Source organism: Pelodiscus sinensis, chromosome 7, assembly GCF_049634645.1.
Source record: "Pelodiscus sinensis isolate JC-2024 chromosome 7, ASM4963464v1, whole genome shotgun sequence".
NCBI lineage: Eukaryota > Metazoa > Chordata > Testudines > Trionychidae > Pelodiscus > Pelodiscus sinensis.
The window spans coordinates 71228755-71252253 of record NC_134717.1 but is presented as its reverse complement, the minus strand read 5'-3'; the positions used below and the strand labels follow the sequence as shown (position 1 = coordinate 71252253).

Genomic DNA, 23499 nt, shown 5'->3' with positions numbered 1-23499 from the left:
CAATGTGTATATTTCCTAAAAATGTCATTTTCTTCCTGAGTCCTTTTTTCTTTGCTAATTCTTGTTCATATGCAAGATATTGCTTTACTAACATTTTGAATGACATTTAGTAGTGTAAGATTTTTTTTTTAACTGTTATTGGTACTATGTTTTCAAAAATAAATCACTGCACATGCTACATGACAAATTTCCAATATTAGTACTATAATACTAGATCAGTAGTCAAACAGGGGCTTCTTTGGCCAAAAGTTGACTCAGGCCTCATTATGTTTTGTCAAGTATCTGTGGCTTTTAGAAAAGTAGTTCCACTGTTAGAACAATCACGTGCAAGGTGATCTGACGGGTGCCGCACCAGAGAATTTGCCGAACCACGGGAGGTCAACATTGTCTAGCAGCATTACCAATGCTTCCACTGCTTATTGGGCTCTTAGAAGACATTTAGGGGTACATTAGAGCTAAATAACAGCACAGAACACTGAGAGCCAGGACTGATGTCTGTAAATACACTTTTATGGGACTGTGGAAAACTTGGCCACATCCATGATAAGTGGACATCCGGCTAATTACAATCACATCGGACCATAGATGTTACCAGACCAGAGAGTGCCGAACTAGAGAGGTTTAACGGGTATTTCATTTTGCTTAAAGGTAGTTGTTAGAGCTGAGGAGAGCTTGCCATAACTTTTTCAATAGAATAATTTTCTGTTGGAAATTTGAAACAAAAATTGGTTGTCAAAATTTTCCACTGTGAGATTATCAAAATATTTAGTTTGTGGAAAAGTAAAAATATTTCATTTTGACCATATCAGAAGGTTGTGTTGATGAGGTTGAAATGGTTTGTTCAGACTTTATTATTTCAACTATTATAACCTGTTCTAAATTTTATAATATAAAGTTTGAGTAAAATGTTTCAACCTTATCGAAAATGAAATGTTTCAAGAATATTTCATTTCACAAAAAATGCTGAGATTTCTACATTTCTACCTGACTTATAAATAAATGAAATTTTGAAATCTTGGAATTTCTCCCAGCACCTTAGGAACTTACTCCACGGATGCTCCATCCCTGGAACACCTTCGGAAAAAAATTAATGGGTGCTTAGCACCTCCTGGCAGCCAGTTCCCACAGCTTCTCCTGCTTTCAGTGGATCAGTGCTTGGGGAGGGTGGAACTGGGTGGGAAGAGATGGGTTGAGAGTGGAGCAGAGGTGAGAAGAGGCAGGATGGAGATGGAGTTCATTACCAAGAGCAGGGAGGAAACCCCTTGAACCTTCTAACCTCCCTGTTCCTCGCTGTGAGTGGGGGGGGCAGCTGTTGCTCTTGGGAGTAGGGGGAAACCACCAGGGCTTCTTGCCCCAGGAAAAGCAAGAAACAGTAGAGGGTCTAGCTTCCTGGCTTTCTTATTTCACTGCTCTCCATAGACATTGTTGCCCTAACTACACTGACATAACTCCACCTTCACGAGAGGTGTAGCACTTGTGTCAGTGTAGTAGGGCATTTGCATTGTTGGGACGTGGCTGTAGGTGGACACTGATGTAATTAGGTAGATGTAAGCTGCTTTATGTTAACCTGTGTGGTGTAGAGTAGGCCAGAGAGTAATCAACCACTGGAATAATTTACATAGAGATGGGAAGGATCCTACATCACTTGAAGTCTTTAGATCTGAACTGGGGGAACTATGGGACTGATGCATGAATTGAGTTTGCCTTCCCGGCAGTGTTAACTGGCGCTATGACTCATGCTTTGCCCCTGGCCCCACTGCCATTCATGCCCAGAAAACTTTATCTCAAGTTAAGTTGTGCCTTAAGCTCGAGCGAGTTAGCCTGTCGGAGGTGGGTTGAAGCTTGAATGCTGCTGGTGCTGGAGCAAGCAATGTAGTGGGACAGAGCAGCTTGAGTCACAGCTGACTCGCAGCTAGTTCAGTCATTCTGTGTCGCTTGCGTGCGACTCCATGGAATGGCCACTCTCACTCGAGCCCAGTTAGCGCAAGGGGAGTAACTTGAATGTGTTCACTTGAGTTAATTGTTGCAGTGAGGATGAGCCCACAGTGTGAAATTCAATGGCCTGTGTTCTGCAGGAGCTCAAAGTAGAGCATCAGAATGTTCCCTTCTTGCCTTAAAATTCCTGAGTTGAGGTGCACAGATTTGAAAACTTTGACGTCTATTTTTAATTAATTTGGGGCTCCTTATTCCATGAGCATTGACTGCAGGCCCAGGCCCCATTTTTATAATGTGTAGATTGATTACGCAGCCGCCAGCCTAAAATTCTGTCTTCCTCTCCAAAGAATTTCAGGGCAGTAAGTGCTCCAATGCTCAGAGATCTGGAGCAGCTGCAAATCTCACTGATGTTGCTGAGAGTGTTCAGTGCTTCTGAAAGCAAGGCCACTTTTACATTAAGCTAGATTTAATAATTGTATCCTAAATATAAATATAAATATGTGTGTATAATATGAATATAAAACAAACAAATAATAAGCATGCTGATAAAATGCTTATTCTTTTAGGGATGTTAAATATTGGCTAATGGAATAGTCGAGTAACCTCATGAATTTTTATTGGTTAGTCAACTCTTCTATAGTCCCTGGGAGCAGGGCTGGCAGCCAGAGTGCTCCGGCCTCACTCCTGAGGAGCCCCCTGCCACTCCGTGTTGCTGCCTCTGTATCAGAGCCAGCAGAGCAGGATACCAGGTAGAAGCAGGTCCGTGAGGGAAGCCAGTTTAAAAAACAGCTCCCGTCATGGACCAGCTGCCTGTCACCCTGTGCTGCTGCCTCTGATAAAGAGGCAACAGCACGGGGTGGCAGCAGCTCCTGTCTAGGGGGTGTCTTATCTCCCGGACTCGGCATGAGCTGGAAGTGAGCTGGGCTGCCCATCTGGCTCCTAATACACTGTAAATGCAGAGCTGCAACAGGGGTAGGTCTCGGACCCGTTGCAAGCCAGGACTGAGTTGGGCTGCTGGCCAGCCTGCTAAAAAATGTACTGGCAAAGCGGGAGGGCTGGGAATGCGTGTAGTCTGTGGCATTAACCTGTAAGCTTTTGCTTATCCGTTAATCGACTACACTATTACATCCCTTCTTCCTTTGTCTAAAGGAGTGCAATTGTGCGAATAGTGTGCGTGTATGCCTAGAATTGCATATAATACCTAGTTACACTTTGTACAAATCATTGGTCACCCTACCCCGATCCTGATCCTGCATCCTCCCCCCTGGTATGGCCAGACACTCTACTCCTGCCCTGCTTCTGCACCCTGCCTCCCACCCAGACCTCACAACTTCTCCCCCTTCTGCACCTTACCTCCCTCCTAGATTCTGCACCCCCATCCCTACCCCACTCACTAGCAGTCCTGTATCTCACACTGAATCCCTCATTTTTGTCCCTACCCAGACTGTAAGAGGGGCCATAAAATCCAGTAACTCCAGCACACCAGAAAAGTAAATCTGGCCTATGCAAAGCCCTGAACCTCAGTCCTCCCTGTCCCTTCCTCTCACTCGGTGAAGCTGGAGTGCCAGAGGAGTGAAGTGCCTCAGTTGGGTGCCATGTCTGTGATGGCTGGGGGTTTTTGGAGGAGTTGTTTTGCTTCTCATTTGTGTGGTCCCCAACTGATTTTTCTGTGACCCCCTCCGACTCAAAAAGGGTTTCTCACCCCTATCATAAATAAGAAAAACATTAAAACCTTTTGTGTTGGACATAATATTGTACTTTATTTAAAATGAAATTTGGCAAGCTAACATGAGAAAGTTAAAACGCTTAATCTGTTCAATAATTTAAATTAAACCATTCTCCCTAGCTGCAGCTGGTTCAGAAAAAGTGGTTACCGTACCCAGCCTACCCTTGACCCCATCCCTCCCACCAGCACACAGATCCGTGAATAAGTTACATCTCGGCACACCACTTCTGAAAGGTTGCCGACCCCAGTATAAATGATAATGTATAATTATACTTTAGCATGAAACATGCATACATAATTTTGTTAAAGTGAGTACTCAGGTCCCTTGGATATTTTTTAGAGCTAGATTATCCTTTGCTCAGGGTTATAGCTAAAAGACCTAGTTGCACTGCCCTGGAGTAGTCTCTGGGAATTCTGCCTGACCTGCCCTTCTGAGGCCCTGTTCCTCTGCTCTACCACTCCTTATATCATATCCTGGAGGGGGAATAATCTGCCACACTACCCCTCCCAGTGCTCATCATCTCTAGTTCCCTTGCTGATGGTGGGAGATGAGAGTGATGAGCATCTAATCTCCCTCCCTGTCTCTCCTGCTGTGATACAGACTGATCTAATGCAGTCCTGGTGGAGCGTCTCCCACTGTCACGCTGCATGGCTGCGTTAAACTCAGCCCAGCTAAGCCGATAGTGTCTGTAACGTTTTTTAAAAGTCTGTTTTATATTTTTGGAGTTTCAAATGGGAGAAGACAAACCTCTCTGTTCAACTGTGAGATGTTTAAATCTATTGTCTCCTCCCACCTAAGTATAGGTGCTACAAATTTCCTTGGTCAAGAGATGTGCAGTGTCTGTAATGGAAAATATGTAGTTTAATTCTGTTGGTATATGCACTTAGTTATCACCCTTACAAACTAAGCACATGAGTATCAGCCTTACTCTGATGTTTCGTGAACCTAAATAAACGTAAAAAAACAATGAATGGTCTTGTAGCACCTTAGAGACTACCACAGAAATATAGCTAATATAATGAGCTTTTGTGAGAACAACCCACTTTTCCAGATGAATGGAGCAAGGGGTCCAGAGATACAAACAGATCACAGAAAAAGAGAGGATAGAGGAAGGGAAAGGAAAAAAAAAACCCTGTCAATTACAGGGTCTGTGCTAAAATGAGGCTAATAGAGTGGGCTGGAAGTTCCCGATACTTAGCTTTTGATGTCATTTGGGTGTTGAATAAAATGGCCCATCGAATAAATGTCTTTGTTCAGTCCCTGGCTAAATGTGTCAAATTTGCATACAAAGGCCAGTTCCGCAGTCTGTCTCTCTAGCTGATTCCTGAAATTACTTTGTAAGAGGATAGCCGCTTTTAGATCCATTAGTGAGTGCCTGGACAAGCTGAAATGTTCCCCAACAGGTTTCTGTATATTACCATTTCGAATATCTCATTTGTGTCCATTGATCCTTTGTTGTAGAGATTGTCCAGTTTGGCCAATGTACTTGGCCGAGGGGCATTGCTGGCACTTAATGGCATAGATCACATTAGTGGATGTGCAGCTGTATGAGCCTCTGATTTGGTGGTGATGTGATGATGTCACTTGTGTAGCTATATAGCGTTGACACTGGAGTTTATTGCAGGGGTGGGTTCCTAGGTGAGTATGTTTTGAGGTGTGATGCGTAGTTGCTGGACAGAATTTGTTTGTGAATCTGAAATTTTTTACCTGTACAGTTAACTTGGATTTTTGTTCTGTCCTTTTATGACTGCTATGTATAACAGTTTTGTTTCCACTCTATTGTTGAAAAGAATCCTTCATGTATTTTATAGATGGGTTCATCATACATAGTATTTATCCCCTTTTTATCTCAGATACAATAAATACATTAATTCCCTCAAGCAGAACGTGGCTCTAATGTCTAGTGTTAAAGAGCAGTGACTGTGTCTGATATGGACCCAGTCCTGCAGTTTTTCACACCAAAATAGGAAAGTTTGTGTGGACTAAGAAATGCAAGATTCTGCCCTAAGTTATAACAAATGTACTTGAAAAAAGCTAAATGTATACAATGATGTGTAATGCAAGGGCATTTGAATCAGCGATTTCACTTCCCTCACCTGGAATATGTTTGAAGGACTGACCCTAACTGTCCTTTTCCCTGCCTGTCTGTGAGTTTTATGTGACTACTAGGAACACCAAGTATATTGCTTTCCCACACTTTACCATGTGATGTTTAGAGAGAGATGTTCCTACATAGACATGCCAAATATTTATTTTAATAGCTTGTTTATAATTGTACTTCCATTGCAGGAAGCAGTACAGGTATTGATTAAGCATTCAGCGGATGTTAATGCTCGGGACAAGAACTGGCAGACCCCGTTGCATGTGGCAGCTGCGAACAAAGCCGTGAAGTGTGCAGAAGTAATCATTCCAATGCTGAGCAGTGTCAACGTCTCTGACAGAGGGGGGCGCACCGCATTACACCATGCTGCTCTCAACGGACACATCGAGGTAAGTGGCCAAGAAGCATTGTTGATATAATTTATGGGTTTCTGGCACTGTTGTCCTTATCAAAATAAAGTATGAGTTTATATATCTTTATATGGCATGGATAGGTAGCTATCTAACCATCGCTTATGAGAGATTTTAGACTGGGATGGGCAATAATTTTCAGTGGGGGGCCACTCCAAGAATTTGGCAAGTTGTCGGGAGCTGAGCTCTTCTACAGTATGAATGGAAGGAGTGCAGGGCGAAGGATGGTGTTTTGAGTACAGGGGGGAGATCTGAGTAGTGGTTTGGGGTGCAGAGGGGTGTGGGTTCTGAGAGGGAGTTGGGATTCTGGAAGGGTTCTGACCTAGGGCAGGAGTGCAGATGGTTCTGGGGCAGAGGGGTGGGGTGATGGAGCAGGTTCCAGGTGCAGGGTCTGGCCAGGAGGCCCTTGTCATAGGCAGCTCCCAGCATATAGTCTCGTGGCACCCTCAGAGAAGCTGCCGCAGCTCCACGTACTACTCGAACCAATCAGCTGCTGGGGCTAGCGCGTGTGTTTTTTCCACATGGCACGCCTCTTGGGAAGAGTGGGGAGCAGCAGGTCTCCATGGTTTCCAGCCAGTGGAAAGCTGTGAGGATGGTTCTGGGGGTGAAGGCAGGACATGGGCACCTCCCTCCTGCCTAGGTGTGTGCACTGCATGCACGCGCATGCACACACACACACACACGGCAGCTAGCCACTTTGAGCATTGTGTGGGACTGTGGCAGTCAGGGTGCCTGCCTAAGAGGGTCCTTCTGGGCTGTGGCAACAAGATCTAAATGCGTGATGGGCTGGTTCCAGCCCGCAGGCCGTATTTTCTCCACCCTAGTTTTAGCTCAGATACACTGGCGATAGCTTAAGATAGCTACAAACACAAAGAAGGGGGTCACGATCAAATAAGTTTGAGAATCCCTGCTCTGCAGTATTCCCTAAAGACATAATTACACCTTTATACATTGAAAGCCACTGTATTAGGAGCCTGTAATTGTATCTGGGAAAATCTGCACACATGCAGAGATCCAAGGACATCGGTTGTGGCCCAGTCAGCACACTGCTGTGGCCCATGTGACATCCTCAGGGCTATATAAGTAGTATTGGATGCAGCCCCCGTAACACATAGAGACCTGCATACGTGGCCTGCAAGGGTAAATAGGTTGAGAACTACTGATATAGGCTTAAGGGCTTGTTTTCACTCACCCTGAGATCGGTGCTCTGGAGATGGATCTCCTGGGGTTCGGTTTAGCAGGTCTAGTAAGGATCTGCTAAATCACCCACTATCTGCACCCCCGTCAGCCCCAGTACTCCACTGGGCCGCGAGGAGCGAGAGAAGAAGATGGGAAAAACTCTCCCCTTGACTTCCTGCAGTGGGGTCACTTTAGAAATTCGACATATGGTACCTCGACTCCAGCTATGCTATTCTCGTAGCTGGAGTTGCATATCTTTGGTTGACTTTCCCCGGTAGTGTAGACCTGGTTTAAGCGTGAAATAAAAATTCTCCTACTGAGACTGATACCATTGATAAATCAATAAATAATTAAATATATAATAATAATAATAAAAAGTTGATTTACTGTTTTGTAACTTACAAAAAAGCAGCCTTATGGGTATTTGTTGTAAAAGGAATCTGCAAACTGGCCTTTTAAAAGTTTAATGTTTTAGGAAAGACATAATATTTATCATTTAAACACGATTTCATGATTGACTTGCTTTGATATAATGCCTTTTAATGGCAGAATGTAATACAGGGCACAACTAGTAATAGATTAAATACTTTTAATGAAATCTCTGGTTCATTCCACCACTGAATATTGAATAGCTTAAAGTGTTTATTTTGCTGGATACAGAAAATCGTTGTATGTTTTACATTCAAATTGTTTTGTGTGTTTTTGCTTGTCCCTATGTTAATATTTGGATGATGCTGGGGGGTCTGGAACTTTTTACATTTAGTCATCACAACCGAAGCTTTGTACTTTCTGTTAGCTATTTGCTGGCATATATGAAATGAGTTGGTCTCATTCCAGTTGCCAGTGGGTAAAAGGTGACTTGAAGCAAGCCAACATCATGCTTGTTAGCAGAGGGAATTAGGACTGAGGGCTCGATCCTGCTAGTCTTGGAGCCCAGTCCAGCAAAGGATGTGGCTACTCTACCACATTTTGTTGACAAAACTTATGTTGACACCCAAAAGTCGCCAAAACAAAAATTACCAGAAGGTGTTCACACTTGCTCCCTCTGACAGATAATGCCCATCCTGGGGGCACAATTATCGACAGTATGAGCAATGCACTGTGGATGTGTATCCCAGAGTGTAATGTTGTGGGAAGGCAGAGCTAATCCCTGTGCAATTTGGGATTCCCTCTTGAGTTCTCCCACAACCTCCTCAGCTGCTGGGAGTGGCACCATGAGTAGTTCTGTGAGGCCTCCATGCTGAGGAATGTCAACCCAGCACAGCAGCCTCTCTCCCTTCCCCCTGCAGCGGCAGTCTGTCTGCCGCTGTGTTCCTACTGCCGGGTAGAAGAGGAGCAGTCCAATGATTTGCTCTGTTACCCAAATAGAGCTGCCAGATACTTACGAGAGCCTTGAAGGGGGGGGGGAGTGACACATGCCCAAAGGGCAGCAGAAATCCAAACAATAAGCAGAACCATTGGCGGGTACTGGCGGAAGCCTGTTCTGTGAACAAAACAAACAGCAGAGTTTACACTGGCTCTTTATCGACAGTAAAGGGAAGGGAAAAGAAAAAAGTCTCTTGTAGGGGGTAGAATTTTTTTCTTACCAGAAGTGGGTGTTTTCCCTGATAAGTCGCATTGCAGAGTGAACACTCTCACTGTTTTGTCACCAAAAGTGTAGACATATCCTTAGTGTGTAGTTAATGTTAAATACAAGAATAGTTCCATTGAAATTAAAGATTACTTACGTGCTTAAGACTAAGCAGATATGTAAGTGCTTTCCTAGCTCAAGGCCAGAGTGCCCAGGATCGAGTCCTGAATGAGCCCGAGGAATGAATTATTCTTTCGCCTTTAGACTGTTTTCTCTGTAGCTCAGTATTGGGGAGCATTGGAAGGGGTAGCATGGAAAAGCATGCAGTGCTGCCGCTATGTGGTTTTGCGATTCCAGAGCGCCTCCCTCTGCCATGAATCCAGCGCTTTCCACAATCACTAAATCTACAGCGATTTTAAAAGTGTAAGAATTGAAAGAGTCGCAGTGTAGCACTGCAGTATACAAATGAAAACTGACTCTTATTCGGGCTGTAATCTGCATGTTTTGGGTGGAGACAGAGCAAGCTGTAGAGTTTTAGTGCCTTTAACAAAAAAAGCATACATTTTTAATTATTAGTTTAATTAAACTGCAGTTTCCTGGAAGAGATTTTTAACTGATCTTTACTTTTAAGGCTAAAGTTTTCCTGCATACCTTATGTCTAAATCACACAGAGCCAAGTGTGATTTGCTCAGCAGATTGCAACCATGTATTTCCCTCCATTGCAAGCACTATATCTAGGGTGATAGCATTATTGACAGACTGACTTATTGTAAATGGAAGACTTGTCTGATCCAAAGATTTACTTTCCATTGTTGTTTTAGATGGTGAACTTACTTTTAGCCAAAGGGGCAAACATCAATGCTTTTGACAAAAAGGACAGGAGAGCTATTCATTGGGCAGCATATATGGGTAAGAAGCATGTTTGTTTATGTGTTTTATTATTGAAGTACCAGCACTGTGCTCTACATTGCACAAGGCCCAGTTCCTGCCATGGAAATTGAAAGCTGTAATTATCTTGAGTAAGGCTATGGGCTCACATCATCAGCTGGTATCATTATAGACACAACTCCATTGATTTCAGTGGAACTACATTGATTCATACCAGCTGAGAGTGTAGGTTGAGGTGTTCAACTAACACAACCTGGATATTTTTTTCATGTTCCTGTTTTTATTCTCATATTCTCTCCTGACTTTAATTCTAACCTCAAATATATTTGCCTATGACAAATACATGTTAAAATTGTCCTTGCCACAATTAGCAGTAGTGTAGATTTCGGTAACTATATTAGATAAAATGATGCACAAATGCAGTTGTTATGCTTTTTTTCTGAAATTGTTGTTTTTCTTGTTTTTATTTTTTTATTCTGAAGGAGTTGTGGGATACTATGTAGCAGTAAAGTCCTATATCATCATTTCCACTCTTAATTGTCTTCCTTTATCACAAGGCAGGCAAGATCACTTGATTCATGCATTCATATCATTGCCATTGTACATTACATTTGTTTTTTAAATTAAGGATGGACCATATCATCCCATCCATTTTAAAACTAATATTCACTATAGAAGTCAATTGGAGCTCTGCTGTAAAAATGATCGAAGGATAATAATGTTGGCCAGTGCTCTTCATGCCTTTGCACAATTCCACAAACATATCCCCTGCTCTGCAATTCATGGGCCCTCAAACTGTCTGCTTCTTCACTCCTGACCTGTAATATTCACTTCAGTTCTGTTCTTGGTTCCGTCTGGGAAAGAGGTAACAAGTAGTTTCCAAACTGGGGGAAAACGTAGTGTAGTTTTGTGATGCCCACATACCAGTTGAGAAGATGATTTTTGACCTTAGAGTGGCGTTGGAACTTTGCTCTGCAGATGAAAGATTTTCCAGCCTGTACAGAGAGCAGATTGTATGACACAAAAGCAAGGCTGGGACTTGGATATGTGTAAATATAGGTTGGACCTCCCTGGTCCAGCACCCTCGGGTCCTGAATGAGGGAGTTAGCCAGACCCTGAGAGGTCAGTTCCACCTGACTCTCCCTGATTGGCTCTGCTCCCGGTGCCAGCTGCTGACCCTTGGACTGGCTACTCCTCTCTGACTAGGCTTCTGGCAGGTTTCCAGGCCTGCTGCCATCAGTCATGACTGGGCTGCCACTGGCCCCAGGCTGCCCTATAGCTGCCACTGACTCTGTGGCTACCATCTCTGGCCCTGCTGCCCTGTGGCAGGGCTCCTGGCCACCGGGGTTCTCTGGCTCAGGAACATCTGTGGTCTTGCCGGATCATGGATGTTGCCAGGCCATAGAGTCTCGGTTTTTAGAGGTTCTACCTGTACGTGGGTAGACTCCTTGCATATTTTTGAGGTTAATAATGAAGTTTTTGGGAAAGCCACTCATTATGCTTGTTGACCCTATGACATGATCTAAGCTCACTGGAGCCAATGGAAATCTCACTTTCGGTTTAAAGTGCTCGGGATCAACCCTTTGACTAAGAGTGGCTACTTAGCTCTTAGAGGAAAACTCAGTCTTAACCAGCTAATAGGCACAGTAACAGGGGTTACCAGAGAGGCTAGTTAAGTGTTGTGCACTTATACGCCAGGCAGGAGGTTTCCTTGAGTCAGAGCCATTGCCAGACAGATCACCACAGAAAGAACCTAGCAACTGAATTAATAGATGGCAATGAGAGGATCCTCTTGTGGGAAGTGCTGTCAGGCTGACATGTTGACTTTTTCTTCTATCAAAGGAGGGAGTAGGATGTGAACCAGGTATGAAAGGGTTAAGAAAAGAATGGGGAGCTTATTTACTGCCACACTACTCAAGACAAACTCTCATTTAATCCGGATTCCTGAATGAGAAGTGGCGCTAATATATGCCATGCCTGCTCAGCGCGGCAGTCTGTCCCTATCTACTGCTGGCTTGGCCAGCTAGACCCTGCTACAGTCTTGGCTGACAGGGAGGTGTTCCTTAGTTTGGGCAGCGGAGGCTGATAGTGAAGCATTAAGATCAAGAGGTCTCAGGTTTGATCCCTGCTGCTCATGCCAAGTGATGGCCTGTAGCGTGCTCACACTTGGAGGAGCAGGGTGAAGTAGTTCCACCTGTGTTCACACCAGCAACATAGTCAAGCTCAAGAAATCTCAGAAGCGAGAGGGATGAGCAATACCCAACCGCATTGTTACCTCCAGAGTCAGTTTATCCATGGCTGTTGGAATGAGACACTACTGACTAACTTGGGGTCATAGAGAGCTGGGTGGAATCTAAGAAAGAGGCATTCCATATCCTCAAATGCTGAAGCAGGACCATGAATTTCAAACTGTCCGAGCTACTCTCGGAAGGGAACAGAGTGCCACTCAGATCAGGCATGGCTTACACGGGGATTAAGAACACTTTCTTGCAAAATGCATCTTCTGTGAGAGCATTGATGAAGCATCCGCAAAAGAATAGTGAGTTAGGAAGATAGCAGTAATTTGAGTAAATTACTCTGTAGGAATGTATGTCACTAATGATTTCCATTCCCCCAATCTTTTAAAGGCCACCTGGAAGTTGTTGCCTTGCTGATTAACCATGGTGCAGAGGTGACTTGTAAGGACAAAAAGGGTTACACTCCACTTCATGCTGCTGCATCCAATGGGCAGATTAATGTAGTGAAACACCTTCTTAATCTAGGTGTAGAGGTAAGTAGCAATTCGTATGTAAAAAAATACTGAGGTTTGAGTCAGTATTTGTAATCTTTTTATATAATCTAATTTGTGCTTTAATCATGGGAAATTCCCTACTCCCAGAACATCTCTTCTCCTGTATATTTGGAGATATTTCGTGGCTAGCCATGCTGCTACACCAGTATTTCGGAACCTTTTTTTTATAAAGTACCCCTTTAAAAAAATTATAAGTACCCCCTGAAAAAAATTATAAGTACCCCCAGTACCTACAGTTTTCAGACACGCAATTTTTTTTCTACCATTGCAACACATTTGTTGAAACAACGTAATCGTAGCTGGGCAGGCAATGAAATTTTTAGGTGTGAAAAGTACAAAAATAATAAAGCACTGTAAAACTTACAACAGAAATTCAGTTTTATCCATATTTCAGTTGTCGATGTACCCCCCAGACTTCTCTGGAGTACCCCTGAGGGTTCTTGTACCACTGATTGAGAAACACTGTGCTACACCATGCTGCCCCCTTGGTTTCATACTTAAAACCCATGTTCTGGCTCCAGAGGCAGTTCTTAAATTCAACAGAGTTGAGCTGCTCCCAGCTTTGTCTTTTTGCAGGGAGTTGGTTATAAAATGTGGGAGGCAGGGTGATTAAGAATAACAAAAGGCTGGGCATTCAAGTAATTGAAAGATCATTAGATCATCATGAAAACATTGCCGGGCATGCTACTTAAAAGTTGGGGGGGGGGGAAGAGAGAGGGAAAAAGTAGGAATCAGTGTTGTGCTTCAGGGATCTGAATTTGGACCACTGCTGTTAAGCTTCTCATTAATGTTATTGAAAAAAGGGTGAACAGCTGACTGCAAAGAGTTACAAAGGGATCTCACAAAATTGGGTGATTGGACAACACAAGAGCAGATGGAATTAAGTGTCGATAAGTGCAAAGTAATGCAGATGGGAAAATATAATCCTAACTATAGATAAAAAATGACGGGGTCTAAAATAGCTGTTACCACTCAAGAAAGAGATCTTGGAATCCTTGTGGATAGTTCCCTGAAAACATCTGTTCAATGTGCAATGGCAGTTTAAAACCTAAAAAACTTAACAGAATATTGGGTATCATTAGGACAGGAATAGATACTAATACAAAATACCATATTGCCTCTATATAAAGTCATTGTATGTATGCCTACATCTCCTCATCTTGAATACTGTATGCAGATCTGGTCATCCCATCTAAAAAAAGATGTATTGGACTTGGAAAAGATACAGAAAGGGCAACAGAAATGATGAGAAGTAAGGAACAGTTTCCTTATGAGGAGAGATTAACAAGACTGGGACTTTTCAGCTTGGAAAAGAGCTAACTAAAGGGTGGGGGGATATGTTAGCAGTCTAGAAAATCATGAATGGTGTGGACAATAGAATAAGGAAATGTTATTTATTCCTCCACTAATGTAACACAAGAAACGGACCCAATTAAATGTATAGGCAGCAGATTTCAAACAAACAAAATAGGTGACAGTGGGTGGATCATGATGATTGCCTCTTCTGTTTATTCCTTCTGAAGCACCTGGCATTGGCCACTGTTGGAAGACAGGATACAGGGCTAGAAGGTCTGCCCCAGTATGGACGTTCTGATGTTCTCATATAGAGCTGAAATGTATCTGACCCTTACTGTAACCCACTAGACCCCATCCCTCTTCCAGAGCTGAGATAGAGTTCAGGAGTGTTGACGGGGTCTCTCTCTCTCCACAGAGTTAGTAACAAAGTAAGAATAGACATTAACATTTTAAGGCTAACTAGTGTCTTAAGTAACTTGCCACAAGATGTCAGAATATGTTAGTGTAAGAGCTCAGGGGGTTTAGTATTTATTTAATTCTCTTTCTTTTATATAGGAATTAGATACAGAGCCCTGTCAGCTAATTGCTAAATTGACTGCCAAAAAAGTAGAGTTTTCCAGTACCTTAGCAGCCCCTGGATAGAGATGATGTGTGCATGTGTGAGGGAGGGCAGATGGGGTTGGGTTCTGCCCCCCATTTGGTCCTTGGCTTATACTGAGCATGCACAGTGACACACCTGAAGCCTCTGTCCTCAGTCCACCCCCTCATGCTCTCACTCTCTTCCCCCCACCCATCACAGCATGCATAGGTCGCCCCCCCCCCCCCAGATCTCAAATGGGGGTCCCAGGGCTACACATACTGGAAGAATTCTTAAAGCATTTCCATTCTCTTGAATATGGAGCCTGTCTCTCACATTGTGCAGCCTTGTAGGCCCAAATGCAGTGTACAGTAGCTTCCAAGAGAGGTAAAATTTGGGTGTGATAATCTGTGTGTCCATTTCCCACCAGACTAAAAATTTCTTGCAGGGACTAGTAATCCCTGAAATTGGAGAATGCACAGCATTTGTGAGTTGGAAGTAGGGATAATGACTCCTCCCTTGCACTGTAGTCTCCTTGACATGATGGAGTGTCACTGTTCACCTTGCTTCATCTAATTTTGTAGAACAGCTAATTTCTAAACAAGCAATCCAGAGAAATGTATATCTAAGATTTTCTCAATGCCTCTATTAGACTGTGGTAATGGTTCCATATTAGAATGCAGTATAAAGGAGTGTGGGGTTTCTTTGTCTCCCTACCCCAAGAGGTTTGATCTTAAGCTTGGCTCTTTCCTCTATAATGAAACCTCGGTAGTTACTTTTGAAAAGAACCTGGATTTATTATTTCTCCTACTTTCCCTCTTGGATGTAACAGCTTTCTAGTTTAGTATTCGCTTCATTGCCATTATCAGTGTGTCCTGCTTGTATGTCTTCAGCTTTCAATTGACGTGAAAAATTGCCACCAGGGCAAAAAGCTGATCATAAAAGCAATGCTCTCAGAGTGAAGCATTACTGGAGTATACCTTTGTCAGTGAAATGTGCTTAGGGACACTGACTGGTGGCAATTCAAGCCTCCAACTAGTCCCACTTGCAGCACGCAGTGTGTTCTGTGACGTAGTGGTGCACAGACTGCAGGGCTCAACCCGCAAGAGGCATCTCCTATGGCTCTTTGCTAGGGTTGCCGGGTGTCCGGTATTTTCGGGTCCTGTCCAGTAAAAAAAAATCAGAGAATACTGGACACTTAAAATGTCCGGTATTTTCTGAATTTTTCTCCAGCCAGGAGGCGAAAATGCTGGGCACCTGGCAACCCTACAAACACGCAGCACCCGGCATCCTCACCCCTGGTTCCTAACACCCCCAAAGGCCCGACCCCAGCCCCCATGCTCACCTGGTTCCCCAAGGCTGCTGGCAGAAAATGGCTGCCAGCCAAAAGACCTAGGGGAAGCAATGCTTTCCCCTTCGTCTTAGCGCTCAACATCTCCCCTGTTCCTATCCCTGCACTAACTCTTAAAGGGGACATGCTTTTAATGCTGTTTTATTTTAATTTTTTTGCTCAACAACTTTGGTCTCCCCCCCCCCCCCTTTTTTCCCTTCAACAGAATTTTTTCCTGTTTTTTTTGGGGAGGGGGGGCAGGGTTCGGTATTTTTGTTTCAACCATCTGGCAACCCTATTTGCAGCACATGATATTAAAATACTCTGAATTGAAGACTGAATTAATTATTAACCAATCAAGGCGCTTCTTCATGTTATTAATTCAGTTATGAAGTTGCATATAATATATCTTATGTGCGAATAATATATCTTATGTATATAGTTTAGATATAAACTAAATATTTGCTATGTCATTCATACTACTGTGGCTCTTTTGGGGTAACATTGATCTCTCATTGAGCTCATGAACCTCTGAAGTCTGAGTATTTCTGGTTAAAAGTCTGTAATATTGTATGTCTGTTTTTGTCTCATTACAGATTGATGAAATGAATGTTTATGGAAATACTGCGTTGCACATTGCTTGTTATAATGGTCAGGATTCTGTAGTTAATGAGTTGATTGACTATGGTGCTAATGTTAATCAGCCAAATAACAGTGGATTTACCCCCTTGCATTTTGCTGCTGCCTCCACTCATGGAGCTTTGTGTCTTGAACTATTAGTGAATAATGGAGCAGATGTAAATATTCAGGTAAAGCTTATCTCTCATTTCATCAGTTTTAGCTACCTACCTATATATCCCCTTTTGATTTAAAATCTCTGCATGCTACAGGAAGTTGAAAGTGAGAATAACCTAGTGCTGCAGTGTTTCTGTAAATTCTTCTTCGGGGTATTGGCTCATGGAGTAACACAGTAGTGCTGAGAGTTTGAATTAAGTTTTCCTCATGGGAAGCTCACAAAGATTTGGTTAATATAATGGCACCCTGAAACTCCAGGCCAATGAGTTTTTGAGGCCTTCTGCTATTACTAAACTAAACTACTCTTCCAGAAGTGCAGTTAAGACCACCACATCCAGTGTCCTGTAGTTATCACAGAAACTCTTTGTTTAGGTATTTTTCACCCCCACTCCCAAATGTGTTTAATACAATTCTGCATGTTCCTCTTGGCTTCTGTTCAGTAGTAAAAATGTCAGAGACAGTCCTAGCATAGTAGGGCCCCAATCCTCGCTGACACTTCTATATGCTGTTGTACCACAAATAATACTTAGTGATAATGATGATCAGGGAAATCTATTTAAATTGCAAAATAGCTTGGACTTGTTTACACTTTCCATGGGCTGCTGAAACTTAGTTCTGTGTAGTTCCTTGCTTTCCCTAAAGCAAAATGGAAGATAAAGAAATATAATAATTATTCATAATGTTAAGAAAGTAAATAACACTCCTCACTTATCCAATACTGTTTTGTACTATATACCCCACATTCATGGAATATCGGAAAATGTATTCACAGCAACCACTGCTTTATTTCCCACTCTCATTGCTGAGAAGGTCTGATTCCTACAGAAAAAGGTATTCTGTATGTATCCTCATGACTTTTGGTTCAGTCCTATTGCTCTTTTAATTTGATGGGAATTTGGTCTTAGAACTGCACGATAGTGTTTGAGAAACTCTGATGGCATTACTTTATACAGTAGGTCATTGCCTTTTGTTTTTGTTAGAGTAAAGATGGCAAAAGTCCACTGCACATGACAGCTGTCCACGGAAGGTTCACACGGTCCCAAACCCTTATTCAGAATGGTAAGTTACGTCTTTCTGCTCATAGATTTTTCTAAGCAACTTACTTGCAGTTTGTTATTCTGATCTAAAATGCTGAGGGACCAAAATTCAAGGTATTTAAGTACTCTACTGAAATCTGACACTTAGCTAGTCTGAGTTTAATAATGCGATCTTGCACAAAGGGTACAATTAATAAGGAAACCCCATTCTCTATCAGCAGACAGTGGTCTGTGTTTTGTGTGTGTTTCCTGACCTGAAAATAAGAACAAAAGCAGCAATCAAATTCTATATCTTTCAGAAGAGGCCACAACTTGCTTCTTAAAACAAGTTTAAAAAAAAGTGTATCAATTTTTCCATTTCCCAGTGTCCTTCATGCCTCTAAATCTCTAAGGATCTCTTTCCCTATTCTCTCCCCTCACTTCTTAAAAATCATATTTCCATTAAACACATAGAATCATAGAATACTAGGACTGGAAGGGACCTCGAGAGGTCATTGAGTCCAGTCCCCTGCCCTCCTGACAGGACCCAGTACTGTCTAGACCATCCCTGATAGACATTTAATGAATCTGCTCTTAAATATCTCTAGAGATGGAGATTCCACAACCTCCCTAGGAAATGTATTCCAGTGTTTAACCACCCTGACAGTTAGGAACTCTTTCCTAATATCCAACCTAAGCCTCCCTTGCTGCAGTTTAAGCCCATCGCTTCTTATTCTATCCTCAGAGGACAGAAAGAACAATTTTTCTCCCTCCTCCTTGTGACACCCTTTTAGATACCTGAAAACAGCTATCATGTCCCCTCTCAATCTTCTCTTTTCCAAACTAAACAAGCCCAGTTCTTTCAGTCTTCCTTCATAGGTCATGTTCTCTAGACCTTTAATCATTCTTGTTGCTTTTCTCTGGACCTTCTCCAATTTCTCCACCTCTTTCTTGAAATGTGGTGCCCAGAACCGGACACAATACTCCAACTGAGGCCTAATCAGCACAGAGTAGAGGGGAAGAATAACTTCTCGTGTCTTGCTCACAACACACCTGTTAATGCATCCTAAAATCATGTTTGCTTTTTTTTGCAACAACGTCACATTGTTGACTCATATTTAGCTTGTTGTCCACTATAACCCCTAGATCTCTTTCTGCCGAACTCCTTCCTAGATAGTCGCTTCCCATTCTGTATGTGTGAAACTGATTGCAATATAAGCATCTCTTTAAATACTCTCTTCCTTAATCAACCGGAGTAGGCATATTTGTGCAATATTAGGCACTCTCCTCCTTGCCTTTTGGAGTAAGTCTGTTACCATACAGCCTTCCTTCCACCCCAGGATACAAAAATGTAATAATTTGTATGTTAGACAACTAGATCTTTATTTGTATGCAATTATTAATCATTTGGCTTCAGATCATGTAATAAAGTACATTTTTTTTCTTGTATGTGCCTATAGTGTGGATGTGAGAATTCAGTTCTTGCTATCTCCCATGTCTTCTAAAAACAGTCCGTGTTCCCCAACTGGTTGTAATATGACCAAGCTTTGCAGGGAGTGTTCTGATAAACATTAGGGGCACAATTTCCAAGAGGCATCAGCCAGCTTCTTAATTTGAGTCTTCAAATTCTGCTCTCTCGGAAATGGGAATCAGCTGCACTAAGTAAAGACCCAATCAAATAGTCCTACATGTGACAGTTTGTCATTCTCTTCTTCCTCTTGGCTATGCCTAGACTACGTCAAAGTTCTGAATGAGGATATGCAAATTCCACGGGATGCGTTTTTTTCAGCAACCTTACCCCCTTTTTCGAAAAACTGCTCTTCCTCAAAAAATGAGAACCAGTCTTCTTTTTTGTGTGTAAAGCACCTAACACATGCTAAGTTGTTCCCCTACAACAAATATAAAAATCCTGTAGTTTGTTCTGTTATTTCTGTTGTTTACCCTTTAAATCATGGTAGCATTCACAGATGTTAACCAGGTGGAAGCGCCATTGTAGAAACATACTAGAAACACAATTTTAACTATACTGTCCTGGCCTTCTCTAGCATTAACAGTCCTTGCTTCAAAAACATTACTGTGTAAAATGCTGCATGAGGGTGAGACATGCAACTTATAGGGAACATGGAGGGAGGAGGAGAATGGAGTGACAGAAATAAAGATAAACTAGCTGTGAGAAATTCTTACTTAGTCTGAAGGAGTGATCACATACACCTCCTGCCTACTCACTATCATGTGGCAGTTCCTTGTGTAATCCTAGTAGAGGTGAGTTGTAAGGAGGGACATGAAGAAGGATAAAGTGGTTGCTTTATGGATTTTGACTGGTAAGAACAGTCTGGGAGAAAGCACAAATGTTCTTGTGGAAATGTGAACAAACAGGCAGTTTGCTAGTGAAGGCGAGAGGTGACCTCGGGATAAGGAAACAGGGCAGATAGGTGGATGTGACTAAATTATGAAGGGCTTTGAAGACTAGAACAAGGCATTTGTGTCTGATGTGGTGGAAGAGGGGTGTAAAGTGTGTGTGTGTGTGTGTGTGTGTGTGTGTGTGTGTGTGTGTGTGTGTGTGTGTGTGTGTGAGAGACACTGTGAGAGATGAACTAGGCAGGAAGTGGGTGGTGCAAGGTGGCAGGCATCAAGGCTAGAGAAGATATACAGCAGTCAAAGCACAAGAGTACCACAACTTGGGCAAGAGTCTTGGCTGTATGAGCAAAGAGTCTGCTCTCATAGACATTATGTAGAAAGAAGTGGCAAAACATGGCCTTCCTGTGAGGCCCAAAAGACACAGCTGAGTCAGAGATGAAGCTGAGATTGAGTTAAAGTGATGGGGAAGAGAGTGGGATATGCCTTCATGATACAGGAAGGCAGGGGGAGGGTCTATAAATGTCATGAATAGCTGCTTCTCCCATTCCGATCATGTAGAGGAGCTGAGAGGACTTCTGAAAATCAGGCCCAGTTAAGTCTCAAATTAGGCATCCAAAAATTGAGGCACCCCAAATCAGTGACAACTCTTAAAAATATTCTCACTGTCAGAAATATATTTGCAAGTGGGTTTAACTGCATGAAATTCGATCTAATCAGACATCATTTGTAACCCCTGGGGCAAAAGTAAAGCTCCTGTGGACCTGTGTTATAAGAATATGATAATGGCTAAAGATGCATGTCAGCTGGCTAGAAAAATATGGAATGCAGCCAGGGATTTAGTTATCCCAAAAGAGTTCCCTTTTCTGTTTATTAAAAGAGCCTTGAAGGTGGAGAGCCATTTGAAAATCAGGGCAGGTAACATCTTTTTAGGATAACAACCTGTAAATTGACAGGTACAACTTTTGCTCTGTGTGTGTATCTGTCTGTCTATCTCTTGGTTTCTGATTAAATGGGTTTCGCCCATGAAAGTTTATGATTCTCTATATTTTTTTGTTAGTCTCTGAGGTGCCACAAGACTACATGTTTTTAAAGTTAGAGACTAACATGGGTACCCCGCTGAGACTTTTTAACCTGTAAAGATATGGAGTATACAACATGATAACGATCGTTCTTGTGATTTAAATCTTCACCAGATATCTGTGGGGGTTTTGCTAGGTGACTTAGTACAGCAGGATATTGACATCAGTTTTGTCACTCTCAGAAAGAACTAGCTTTACTTGTACAATGAGTTTTTATGACAATCACTTACCTGAAAATACCGAAGTATTTAACCCTAGTGTTACAGCTTAATCAAGCTGTTGATGTTTTGATCAGAAGTCTGCATTCACAACCTTGCCAAGTACTGTTTGTGTTGAGTATGGATGCTGGTGATATCTGATCACCGTTTTCAAATTATTGTCCTGGTCATGTTAAATCATGGTTTTATTGTGGAGATAGGTAAAGAGGCTTAGGTGAGACTGTAAGCCTGATTTTGTTCAGCAGTGTTCTCTTCCTGCTCTGCTTTCTGTAAGATTTGCAGCTTAGTGATTTTTGTTATTGTTGGGTTCTGTGATTAAGAAATGAAGGTGTATTAATGAAAACATTTTGGAGACTACCAGAGTACATGTTGTAACTCAAATATTTGTCCTAATACTGTCTAATTTAAAATAAATCACATTGTTTAGAGCACCAAGGGTGATGGATTTACTGAGAGTGAGAGAAAACATTGAATATTAGTTCTTAATTGTAATAAATCCTAATTCTTAACATTTACATGGCAGTTTTCATATGTAAACACCAAAGTGCTTTACAGAGATGTGCAGGTGTTGATCATCCTTATTATAGGGTAGTTATCCTTGTTCTGTGATGGGGGAGAGAAGCTCTGGTCTTGGGCCAGGGGTTCGGAGTGTGGGAGGGGTCGCCCTGAAGGTAGGGGAGTTAGGTGGGTTCTCGGGAGGGGTCGCCCTGAAGGTAGGGGAGTTAGGTGGGTTCTCGAGTAGCCTAGGAGAGAGGGCATTTGCCTGGGAAGCACAGGGTTAGGGGCTTGAGTCCCTTTCTCTCTCCACCCACCCTGGGAGTGGCCAGCCAGCCAACACAGGCTGCCCCAGGGTATGTCTGCACTGTAGAGCTTTTTCAGAAAAACTGCCAGTTTTCCAAAAAAACTTCACTTACATCCACACTGCAATCACATTCTTTTGGAAAAAAAATAGAAAGAACAGAGGGGTTTTTTCCGACATTGGTAAACCTCTTTCTAGGAGGAAGAAGCCTTTTTCCAAAAGAAGACATTCTTTCTCAAGAAGAGGAAAGAGGAAAAAGCACAGGTGTTCTAGTGGCCACTCCATCCATAGTAATCACAGCTTAAATGCGAGAGAGCATCCACACTGAATGGACGCTATCTTTCAAAAAAGCAGATTGCTTTTTCAATGCACTTTTGCTGTGTTAGACGTTCTCTTTCAGAAGAAGTTTTTTTTGAAAATCTCTTCTGAAAGAAGCCTGCTGTCTAGGCATGGCCCCAGGGATGGAGCTGGCTCCCACATTAGAAAAGCAGAATAAGGGACATCCTGAAGGTAGGGAAGTGGGGTGGGTCCTTGGGTGGAATGGGGAGATGGCATTTGCCTGGGGAGCACAGGGTGGTGGGTTCAAGCCCCACCCACCTTGGGAGCAGCTAGATAGGCAACACAGGCTGCCCCGGGGATGGAACTTGCTCCTGTATCAGGAAAGCGGGGTAAGAGACCTGCTGGAGGCAAGTGTGCTGGGCTGGGTGCTTGAGTGGACTAGGGCATTCTTCTGAGAAGCACATGGCAGTGGGCTCCAGGCCCACCCTGGGGCAACCAAACAGCCAACACAGGATAAGGGACATTCTGAAGGGTGGGAGGTGGAGTAGGTTCTTGAGTGGACTAGGGGATAGGGCATTTGCCTGGGGAGGGCAGGGTGGTTTGCCCAAGCCCCATCCTTGTCCCACCCAACCTGGGAGTGGCCAGACAATTGCTCCAGGGATGGAGCAGTAGAGCCATGGCAGGGCTAATCCTGTCCTGGACCTGTACCACTCCCAAAAGCAGCTGGCATGTACAGCCATGGCTCTATTCTCTGCCCGCAACCAGAGTCCCTGACCCAGCCACAGTTCTCTGTTATTGATCAATGGGTGGTATAGGACAGCAAGTGGAGACCCCCTGCTCTGACTTTCTCAGGGGCTGCAGGGACATGCCAGCCATCTCCAGGAGTACAAATATCACAGGGATAATGACTCCAGACATGACAGGTTAGGCATTTTAGAACTCACTACTCAACTAATTAAATTGAATCATAAGAGAGAAATAAAAATTATAAAACGCACAGACCAGTCAAAAGCTCAAAATAACCCACGTTGCAAGCAGTAACAGTAGTAACAACCACCCTGCCCCCCACCCCACACGTGTGTGTTGGGTCAGAAGATGAGAGGGAAGAACAGTGTGTGTTTGTGAGAATGACAGACACATACACACACACA

At 43.0% G+C, this 23499-nt stretch overlaps 1 protein-coding gene across 9 annotated transcripts in view; it reads left to right on the top strand.

Moving 5' to 3' along the window:
- Positions 1-23499, top strand: part of ANKRD44 (ankyrin repeat domain 44) — a 221277-nt gene that overhangs the window by 112641 nt on the left and 85137 nt on the right. For all 9 annotated transcript variants that reach the window (XM_014570888.3, XM_006117911.4, XM_075934242.1 and 6 more), the window contains exons 5-9: positions 5952-6152; positions 9744-9831; positions 12438-12580; positions 16401-16613; positions 17580-17658. In XM_014570888.3, the coding sequence (XP_014426374.1) occupies positions 5952-6152; positions 9744-9831; positions 12438-12580; positions 16401-16613; positions 17580-17658 (724 nt within the window). The remainder of the gene's footprint in view (positions 1-5951; positions 6153-9743; positions 9832-12437; positions 12581-16400; positions 16614-17579; positions 17659-23499) is intronic.